The sequence below is a fragment of the Calidris pugnax genome, unplaced genomic scaffold (assembly GCF_001431845.1).
Source record: "Calidris pugnax isolate Ruff unplaced genomic scaffold, ASM143184v1 scaffold133, whole genome shotgun sequence".
Taxonomy (NCBI): Eukaryota; Metazoa; Chordata; class Aves; order Charadriiformes; family Scolopacidae; genus Calidris; species Calidris pugnax.
The window spans coordinates 2,472,563-2,482,820 of record NW_015090977.1 but is presented as its reverse complement, the minus strand read 5'-3'; the positions used below and the strand labels follow the sequence as shown (position 1 = coordinate 2,482,820).

The 10,258-nt window shown below is 62.9% G+C and overlaps 1 protein-coding gene across 1 annotated transcript in view; it reads right to left on the bottom strand.

Moving 5' to 3' along the window:
• Positions 1–1,843: 1,843 nt before the first annotated feature.
• Positions 1,844–10,258, bottom strand: part of SPAG5 (sperm associated antigen 5) — a 9,013-nt gene continuing 598 nt past the window's right edge. Inside the window, exons 2-23 of the mRNA XM_014953019.1 lie at positions 8,745–10,252; positions 8,462–8,654; positions 8,062–8,181; positions 7,842–7,934; positions 7,583–7,717; positions 7,177–7,296; positions 6,826–6,918; positions 6,453–6,587; positions 6,197–6,290; positions 6,024–6,117; positions 5,824–5,905; positions 4,746–4,879; positions 4,272–4,437; positions 3,928–4,099; positions 3,553–3,624; positions 3,276–3,399; positions 2,992–3,103; positions 2,684–2,764; positions 2,456–2,599; positions 2,256–2,330; positions 2,095–2,175; positions 1,844–2,020 (exon numbers count right to left, since the gene is read on the bottom strand). Coding sequence (XP_014808505.1) covers positions 1,907–2,020; positions 2,095–2,175; positions 2,256–2,330; positions 2,456–2,599; positions 2,684–2,764; positions 2,992–3,103; positions 3,276–3,399; positions 3,553–3,624; positions 3,928–4,099; positions 4,272–4,437; positions 4,746–4,879; positions 5,824–5,905; positions 6,024–6,117; positions 6,197–6,290; positions 6,453–6,587; positions 6,826–6,918; positions 7,177–7,296; positions 7,583–7,717; positions 7,842–7,934; positions 8,062–8,181; positions 8,462–8,654; positions 8,745–10,252 — 3,942 coding nt within the window. The 3' untranslated portion in view covers positions 1,844–1,906. The remainder of the gene's footprint in view (positions 2,021–2,094; positions 2,176–2,255; positions 2,331–2,455; positions 2,600–2,683; positions 2,765–2,991; positions 3,104–3,275; positions 3,400–3,552; positions 3,625–3,927; positions 4,100–4,271; positions 4,438–4,745; positions 4,880–5,823; positions 5,906–6,023; positions 6,118–6,196; positions 6,291–6,452; positions 6,588–6,825; positions 6,919–7,176; positions 7,297–7,582; positions 7,718–7,841; positions 7,935–8,061; positions 8,182–8,461; positions 8,655–8,744; positions 10,253–10,258) is intronic.

Here is a 10,258-nt window from a genome sequence, read left to right as displayed (position 1 = left end):
CAGGCTGGGGACCCCCTTGTACGACCCCTTTGCAACCCACTAGTGCTGGTGGGGACACCTCTATGACCCCCCCCATCCTGGCCAGGGTCTGGAGTTACACCCCATCATAAGCAGGGACCCCTATGGCACCCAGGCACCTCACTGTGCCACCCCCTTGTGCTGCTGGAGACTCCTCTGTGCTGCAGACCTTGCTGTGGGGAGGGATTCCCCTTCCTCCCCCCCCCGGGACCCCACTCTGCCACCCAGGCACCCCACTGTGCCACCTCCTTTTTCTGCTGGAGACCCCTCTGTGCTGCAGATCTTGCTGTGGGGACAGATTCCCCTCCCTACCCCCTTCCTCCCCCTCCCTGGGGACCCCACTGTGCCACCCTATTGCCACTGCAAACTATACAGAAACCTCCCCCTCACCAACTCTGGGCCAAGGACCGCCCCCCCATGCCACCCCCAGGCTGGAGAGGACCCCACCACTGCTGTGCCAGGGACCCTCAAGCCACATCACCTCTTCTTCCAAGGATCAAGCCCCAGCAGTGCAGAGCTCCAGACTCCCGGGACAGGGTGGGGGCTCCCACAGGCGATCGGTGCCCCCCCCCTCCCCAAAAAGCCTCCCGGAGCCAGCACAGGGACAATAAGAGTGTCCCCACTCACCCCCCGGGGCCAGCTGCCAGGGCCATGTTCTGCTGAATCCCCGCCGTAAAAGGAGGGCTCAGCCGCCCCGTGTGGCCCCGATCCAGGGAGGAGAAGGCATCTCCCCCCCCCTCCCCACCATCCCAGAGTTGGGCACAGCCTGGGCCCCCCACTGCCAGCCCCTTCACCTCGGGGGGGCCGTATCCAACCCCCTGCCAGCCGGGTCACAGCTACAGCGGGGAGGGAGGCGATGCCAGGGAGCAGCAAGTGCTGCTTCCCCACCAGCCACCCACAAACCCACCCCGTAAATAAGAGGAACAACCCCAAACACCTCCATTCCCTGGATGCGTAGGGTGGGGGGGAGTAAATAAAGGTGCCAGTATCTGGGGTGACACAGCACCCGCCCCACGGAGGGTGGTGAGGCTGGGGCAGAGGGCAGGGGAAGGTGATTCCCACCCCCCTGGCAGAAGAAACAGGCCATTAAAAACCAGAGCACTTGTCTGAACGCTGCTATTTTGGGCCATGCTGGGGGGAGGGAGGTGCCACACGGCCCCCCCATGGCGCCAGGGAGCATCCTTGGGGTCGGGAACACCTGGAGGGGGGTTCCCGCAGGAGATGCCCTAAGAGGGGAGGAGGGAGGTAAGTCTGGAGCTGTGCTGGGAATAGGGGTGGCCCTAAGGGAGCCCCCCCTCCTCTCCCCCGATGGAGGAGCGGGTGCCAAGGGGGGGGTTGGGAGAAGGAGCTGGCAGAGCTCCCAGTCCCTGGCAGGCAGAGCTTGCTGAGACCCAGGGGATGGTGGATCCACACCAGGAGAACCATCCCCATGCAACAGGCGTGTGGGCCAGGGCCCCGTGATGGAGAGGGGGGGGGACAGAGAGGATCCAGCCTCCGACACCCTCCGCAGGGGGAAATCTAGGGCAGGAGAAGAAGGAGGAGCAGGGGCCCGGGGAGGGAAGCTAGGTCAGCCCTGGAGCTGCTGGGGCCGCAGGGTGGGAGCCTGGGGAACATGGCCTCTTATTGAGAGCAAGCGCTGTGTGTGGGGGGGTACACATGTCCGTCCCCCCCCCAGCCAAGGAGGAGAGGCCCTGGGGTGGCAGGGAGCCAAACCCACAGCCCCGTGACGGGGAAGGAGCAGGCACAGCCAGCACAGGCTGGACAAGTTGTCCCCACCCAGGGCACCGGGAGCTTCCTGCATCCACGCAGCACCACCAAGGCGGGGTAAAAAGCCAACAAAACTTTATTCAATACATAATTACAACATTAAGAAGAGGAAGGTTTCAGGCTACAGCGGCTCAGCGGCTTCCTTGGTGCCACTGTCCAGCTTCAGGCCCAAGTACTGCAGGAGGTTGGGGAACTCCTGGCAGTGAGCTGCAGCATCAGGGATGGCCCACAGGACCTGGGGAGGGCAGCAGGATTAGTGCATTGCTGCAATCACAGTAAGGGTGCGAGCGATGAACCACAAAACCTCACCTCTCTCATCTTCTCCTGCATCTCCTCATGGCTCCTCAGCACTTTCTGAGCGTGCTGGAGTCTCATCTCCAGCCCTCGGACCTGTGGTGGGAGATGCCTGTCAGAAGCCTGCCCCAAAACAGGGGACTAGAGCCAGGGCAGGTGGTTGAGGCTCCCCATACCTGTTCCCGGTACTTGTCGGAGAGCAGCAGGTTCTCATTCCCTTTCTCCAGGAGCAGCAGCCGCAGTTTGTCCACCTGCAAACAGAGTGAGGACCGCTGAGAGCTCGACGTGGAGCAAGAGTCCTGGGGTTGCCTGCTCAAGGTCTTGAGGGGGTGGTGACACGAGGAGCCCTCAAGCCCTGGCAGCCCCCCTGCCTCACCTCCTGCCGCAGCATGACTCGTTCCTGGACATAGACAGCATCCACCTTGGGTTCCTGCCCCCGCATCTCCTCCCACAGCACCTTGGCCTCTGTCTCCGCGCGCTGGAGGGAGCGCTTTAACTGGGAGATCTCTTCCTTCAGCGTCTGCGGGGAGAAAGGAGATGCTGAGAGGGGTCCCATGGTTGGCACCCCCCAGACACAGAGACCAGCCAGGCCTCCATCACTCACCGTGACTTCCCCGCTCTTGTCAATGAGTTGCAGCATCTTCTCTTCCTGCCGTTTCACCACATCCTGCAGCTCCTTCTCATTCTGTAGAGGGGAAGAAGCGGTGTCAGGCAGTGCCCAGGCCCTGCCACCCCCAGGACATCACGGGGGGAGCAGGCTTTCTCATGTTCGAGAAGGTCAGACAAGCCAGGAGCACCCATGGGGCATCACCAGAGCCGGTCACCCAGATTTCTCCATGTCCTAGATCAGCACCTGTCCCAGTTTGGCTCTGCCCTGGGGTGAGCACTGGCCCATTTCTGGCACTGGCTCACCTGTAGCTTGCCCCTCAGCGCCTTGTTCAGCTTGGCAATGGTGGCAGCCTGGGCATCCATCTTCTCCTGGCTCTCAGCTGTCACCGTCTTCAGCTGGAGCTGCAGGTCGGAGCTGGGAGAGCAGAGCGGGGTTGAGTCAGTGGGGAGCATGGTGCCCAGCACCAAACCCCAATCCTGGACATCCCACCAGCCCCATGGTTGGAGAGGCCAACCCTCCAACCCGGCCAGCTGCAATAAGCCCTTCTGGCCACAGCAGGAGGTCCAACTGCCCCCACTGAACTCACATCTCTGTCTGCAGCGCCTTGAACTCGCTCTGCTCCAGCTCCTCGATGCGGGAACTCAGCATGGCAAGGCTGGAGACCACAGATCTCAGCTCCTTCACGCTCTCCAGCAGACCGTCCTCAGGCTCTGTGGACAGGACAGAGGCTCGTGAGTGGCACGGAGGGAATGTCAGCCCCAGGGGACACAGAGCCCAGCAGGAAGGCACAGCTGCTCATCCCCCACAGCAGGCAGCCCTGCAGCTTTGGAGCAGGGCCCAGGGTAGGGTGACAGCCCCAGTACCCATTGGCTTCGGTGTAGAGGCAGATTTGTCCTTGGTGAACACACTCCCACCTCCGGAGGCTTCATCAGCATCTGTGAGAGGAGAGGACAGAGGCTTTGCTGTCCCCAGCCCTGCGTGTCTCGAGGAGCACAACCAGAGCTCACCCACACCCCCCATCCACCCAGGGAGCTCGGAGATAAGACCCCAGCTGCCGACAGGACCCGTGACCCAGCCCATGGCTACCACGAGGGAACAACCAGGGAATCCACAGGGAAGGGCATGGGAATGGCATTGGGATCTCCTCCTCACCCAGCACCCATGAACATACCCAGCATGGGAGGGAGCAATCCCCATCCCCACACAGGGACCACCCAACCCAGAGGGTCCCAGCCCACCTTTCCCCGACACCGCTTTCAGGACGCTGCCCACGAAGGAGTCCCCGGCACGGTACGGGGTACGGCAGGCTGGTGTGCGGCACGCAGGGGTCCAGGCACGGCCTGGGGTCTGCCAGCTCGGTGTCCGTGGAGCTGGGGTCCAGGTTCTGCTTCTTGATGGGGCATCTTCATCCTTCAGAGGGGAGGGAGAGCATGGCACTGGAGAGCTGCTTGTGACAGCTCTGCGCTGCCCCAGCAAGATGGAGGGGGGGGTTGTCTCAAAGCCACACCATGGAGAGCCTCAGGGGTCTGGTTTCCCCCCTGGGACCACTTTCTTGTCATTGTCCCTGGGGAAGGGCTCCTACCTCCTCTTGCAGAGCAGCCCTGAGGCAGTCGGCGAGCTCCTGCAGCCGTATCTTGCTCTCGGTGATGTCTGTGGAGCACCAGGAGACTTTCTCCCTCTTGAGCTGCAAGTCCCGGAGCTCAGCCTTGGTGGTCTCCAGCTCCACGCTGAGGGCAGCCTGCTCTTCCCTGCAGGATGGCACCAGCCTCAGTGGGAGCAGCGTTTCCCCCTCCTCAATGTGGCATTTGGGGGACATTTCACACTCCTGCCTCCCACTGTGACCCAGGGGGATGCAAACCTCACAGATTTAGGCGGCTTCCCCCAAGATGGGGTCTGCTGGGCTTCCCCACAGCCTCTTCCACCCACCTGGGCAACCACACTTGGCTAGAGAGCAGTGACTGGAGCTGGGTCCCCCTGTGTGTCCCCCACCCCCCAGGAGGAGCTCAATTTCCCAAAATAGAGGGGTTCAAGTGAAGGCAGTGAGCAGGGTCAGTACCGTAAGCGCTGGTGGGACTCCATCAGCTCCTCGTACTGCAAGTTGCGCTCCTGCAGGGTGGCCAGCGTGGACTTCTGCCTGGCCTCCAGCTCCAGCAGCTGCGTGCGGGACATGCGGTTCTCCTGGTCGAGGAACTGCAAGAGGGTGGAGGGGAACACAGCCATGAGGGCCAGGAGGTCGAGGGAGGTTATCCTGCCCCTCTACTCTGCCCTGGTGAGACCCCATCTGGAGTACTGTGTTCAGTTCTGGGCTCCCCAGTTCAAGAAGGACAGGGAACTGCTGGAGAGGGTACAGCAAAGGGCCTGGAGCATCTCTCTTATGAAGACTTGGGTCTTTTTAGTCTTGAGAAGACTTAGGGGATCTAATCAACGCTTATAAATACTTAAGGGGAGGGTGTCAGGAGGACAGGGCTGGTCTTTGTTCAGTGCTGCCTAGTGACAGGACAAGAGGAAACGGGCACAAACTTGAGTATAAGAAGTTCCACCTAAACATGAGGAGGAACTTCTTTACTTTGAGGGTGGCAGAGCCCTGGAACAAGCTGTCCAGAGAGGTGAAGTCTTCTTCTTCTGGAGACATTTGAAACCCACCTGGACAAGTTCCTGTGCAACCTGGGTGGACCTGCTCTGGCAAGGGGTTTGACTAGATGATCTCTAGAGGTCCCTTCCAACCCCATATGATTCTGTGATAAGCACCTGGCTGGAGACACGAGGGGGCCCATGGGGACCCCCAGCACGGTCCCTCCCACACCTCAAGGTGCTGCTTCCAATTTGGGGCAGCTTTTCTCCTAACAGACCAACCCTTAGAGACCAGTGGTTTCCTGGGGACGTAGGACAGGCTGGGGGACAGCACCATGGCTGCAGCCAAGGGAATTATCCCAGAGAGCTCTCATCCCCCCATCCCCCACCGAGGAATGGCCGCTGGGCGGGATGGAGAGCAGCGCTACGTGCGGGATGTCAACCACCCCCATCACCGTGGGAGGGCTAATCCCACTCCTGGCCAGTAGCCAGCCATCCCGCCGGGCCGTGACGGGGACCCGGGCAAGCGCGTGACAGCGTGGGCAGGGTCAGGCAGCTCCTACCTCCCGGCACTCGGTGGCCTCCCGCAGCTCCTGGAGCAGCCCGTTGCACTCCCGCTGCAGGGTGTCCCTCTGCTGTGCCAGCCTGCGGGGACGGGAGGGGGTCAGGGGGTACCACATTTTTTTGGGGGGAGGGCAAAGGGTGGTAGGAGGTGGCTGTGGGGGATGCCAATTGTCCTGTCCCCCCTAGGACTCGGACCCACCGGGCTATCTCCTCCCACTGATTCTCGTTCTCCTGCTGCAGCGCATCCCTCTCCTGCTCCAGGCTGGCCAGATTTGTCATCAGGGAGGTCAGATCTGCAAGGGGCAGAGCCATCAACAACGGGGGTCAGAAGGGACAGGGACAGCACCACCCCCCGTGTCACCCACCCCCTACCTGTGCTGAGGCGTGAGTTGGCCACCGTCAGCTGCTCCAGCTGAGCCTCCGCATCTCGCAGGGCCACTGAGGTCTCCTCCAGTTGAACGGATGCCTGGAGAGACACCATGACCTCCAGACTCACTTTGGGTTGCTCTTCTTCCCCATGGGGTGTTCCCACACCAAGGGGACCTCCATACCTGGGGTCAGCCAGGCTGGAGGGGAGCATCCCAGACCTCCCCCTGCCAGGCACCACTCAGCACTAGGCAACCCTTACCTCCTCCTTGGCTTGAAGAGCTTCATCTGCTTGTTGCCTCATGTCATCCCGCTCCTCCAGGCAGCCCTGCAGCTTGCCGGGCACATTCTCCAGCACAGCCCGACACCGGGACACCAGGGCCCTCACCTCTTCTCGCTGTGAGGGAAGATGGCACCGGGCAGAGCTTAGCATGGCACCGCCAGCCTCAGAGCTGTGATGGCTGGTGGCACTGCCCCACTGTGGGACAACGGTTGGGGTTGGCAGCCAGGCTGCCCACGGTACCCAGGACACAAAGGGCTCTGGGGCAGAGTGAGGTGGAACCAGCCTGCACCACGCTGGCAGGGAAACAAGGAGCTGAGCCCAACTGCCAGGCCCCCGCCGGGACACTCCTCACCTCCACGTCCAGGGCTCTCCTTTCCTCCTCCAGGTTTTCAAAGGTGGCATCTATGAATTCCCGGAAAGACTGAGCGTTGGCAGCCAGAGATGCCTGTGGGGCAGGAAAAACGGGTCAGTGCTGCCATGGTGGAGGAACCACATTCCATGACTGTAGAGGGAGGCGAGCACCAGCCCCGAGGCCGGATCTGCAGCAGTTTCCCAGCAGCAGCACCGAGAAATCTCTGGTGGACCCAAGCCCATCACAGATCATTGCTCAGAGCATCACCCAAGCTCAGGACATGGGGGTGCCTGTCTAGCCCCCCAGGGACCCAGATGAGAGGCAGTTGGAGGTGCCCCCCCTGCTCAGTACCTGCTCATTGATGGCATCTGCCAGCAGCGTGCTCAGATCTTGCTGGGAGGCCAGGCTCTGGTCACGGGCACTGATCTGGGCACTGGCATGGGCACGGAAGGCCTCCAGGAAGCGATCTCCCTGCCAAGGGAAGGATGCTCCTCTGGGCACGGTGTCACAGGAGGGACAGCTCCTGAGAACCACCCCAACACATGCCCAGCAGGACACAGCCCGAGCCAAAAACCCATCCCAAGGAACTCCAGCCACCCCAAGCAGCCACAAGCACTTCCAGGACCACACTGGGTTTTCCCCTGGGATGCCAGAGAGACCTTCACGCCTGGAAGATGTACAGATGCAGGATGCCCCACCAGAAGCATGGGGACAGCAGATCCTGCCCTGACACCCCCCACACTGGCTGCCCCTCTACCTCCTCCTTGGCTCGGATGGCTTCATCCGCTCTCTGCCTCATGGCATCCCGTTCCTCCAGGCAGCTCCGTAGCTTGTCGGGCACGTTTTCCAGCACAGCCCGACACCGTGACACCAGGACCTTCACCTGCTCCTGCTGTGAGAGGGGACAGCGCCGGGAGGCACTGGGTATAGTCAACTGCCGCCATGTGTACCAGCAGTGCCAGCGTCTCCCAAAACTGGGGGGAAAAGGGGACCAGCCCGGCTGTGTGGGGTCTCACCTTCTGGGAGAGGGCTCCCTGCTCATCCTGCAAGGTCTGGAAGGCATCATCCATAAGGCCCCGAAACAGGAGGCACTGTTTGCTCCAGGTGCTCTGGGGAAGGGACAAGGGCACCAGCACTCAGCGTTCTCAGCGCTGGCACAGGCAGCTCTGGGCACACGTCTGTCCTGCCTGGCTGAGACCCGGCATGCTCATTGCACATCAGACGGTCGAGACTCACCATCCCTGCAGCAGCCAGCTCCAGCTCCCGCTGCAGGTCCTGCTCTGCTCCCCGCTGCCGCTGCAGAGCCTCCGTTTTCCTCCGCAGGTTGAGGTAGAGGTTGCAGTAGATCTCCTCCTCCTATGGGCATTGCAGCAGAGGGGGCATCACACCAGCCCTGCTCCACCCCGGGGTCCAGCGAGAGCCATTTGGCTGTGACACCTCCCCTCCCCACCAATTCCAGGGATGTTTCCCCACGCAAAGTGTTCAAATCCAGCAAAAATATCAGGTTGAACTGGGCACAGGATGCTGTGCCACAGCAGCCCCACTTCACCTCTGTGACCCAGTAGCATTGCGGGCACTCTCAGGGCACCGAGGCCACAGGGAATGGGGTGGCATCACCCCAGGGAGGATTTCTTACCCCTTTGGGGTGGGTGACATCCGTCTGGGTGAGCGCATCCCTCTGCTCGGCCGGCCCCACGCCGAGCAGCGGTCTCTGGCTCTCCTGCCAGTGGCGCAGCCGGAGGGAAAGGGCTTCCATGATGATGAGGGTGCTCTCCAGCCGCCCCTCCAGCTCTGCCCGGGGCAAGGACTTCAGCTGCTCCCGGGGACAGCTGGGGACAGAGAGAGGAGGTTTGCGGAAGAGACAGCCCATGGGTGCCACAGCCCCATCCCGGGGTGGGGGGGCACGTCCCCACACTTACTGCCAGAGCAAGGAGTCCGTTTCGGCAGCGCTGTCCTTGGCAGAGGGGGGGGCATCCACAGATGTGTTCGTGCTCCTCTCCTGCAGGTCCCGGGGGGTCATGAAGGTGCCGGCCACCGCGGTGGACACGGGGGTGATGCTGGTCCCAGCGACTGCGGTGGACACGGGGGTGACGCTGGTCCCGGCCACCGCGGTGGACACGGGGGTGACGCCAGTGTGGGCATCCCGCTGCGACGCGGGCAGGGGCAGGCTGTGCCTCAGAGACTCCAGCAGGGACGAGGCGTTGAGGCTCTTCTCCAGCCACACCAGCGGCAACATCCAGGACACAGCACCCGGGGTGACCTCAGATGAGGGGACGGGGGTGGCTGCTGCCTCCAATCCAGCACGCTCAGACCTATCTCCTTGGGTGGGAGAGGGTCCCTGCTCTGGGGGTGCAGGGGGTGGGGACTGGGTACCCTTAGGGGTGTCCTGGCAAGGCGAGGGACCTGCACTCTCATCTCCAGCCGAGGACTCGGTGGTCACGGGGCTGCAGGAGAGGTTGGTGGGCACCATGCGCCAGCCATGGAAGGGAGCTTCCTGCGGGGTGGAGCTGGTGCCGGGGGGCCCTGGGGTGCAGGAGGCTGGACTGGCATCACCAGGGGTCCCGGGCGTGTAGGGTGCCAGAGTGGTGCTACCCAGGGAGTTTGGGGTGCAAGGCACTGAGCTGATGATGCCAGAGGGCTTGGGGGTGCAGGGTACTGGGGGAGCGCTGCTGGGGGGGTCCGGGGTGCTGTGCCCTGGGATGGAGCTGCACAGGGGGGCTGGCACGGGGCTGCCAGGGGGCTCAAGGGTGCTGGGCCCTGGGGTGGAATTGCAGGGCAGCACGGTGTTTCTGGGGGGCTCTGGGGTGCACGGCCCTGGGGCAGAGCTACATGTAGGGGCTGGCACGGGGCTGCTGGGGGGCTCCGGAGTGCTGGGCCCTGGGATGGAGCTACACAGGGGGGCTGGCATGGTGTTGCTGGGGGGCTCTGGGGTGCACAGCCCTGGGGCAGAGCCACATGTAGGGGGTGGCACGGTGCTGTCAGTGGGCTCCGGGATGGGGCTGCACAAGGGAGCTGGCACGGTGTTGCTGGGGGGCTCTGAGGTGCATGGCCCTGGCATAGACCTACATGTAGGGGGTGGCACGGGGCTGCTGGGGGGCTCTGGGGTAGAGCTACATATAGGGGGTGGCACAGGACTGCCAGGGGGCTCTGGGGTGCATGGCCCTGGGATAGAGCTACATGTAGGGGCTGGCACAGTGTTGCTGGGGGGCTCCGGGGTGCTGGGCCCTGGAGTGGAGCTGCCAGGGGGCTCTAGGGCACCGGGAACCAGGGTGGGATTGTCAGGGGGCTCATGGGCACCAGGCTTCAGGGCAGGAGGTGCGGGGGTCTCTGAGACGCTGGGCCCCCAGGCCGTAGTCCTAGGGAGCTGTAGGATGGTGCTTCTGGGGGGCTCCCGGGTGCAGGACACTGGGGTGGCACAGTCATGGTCCTACAG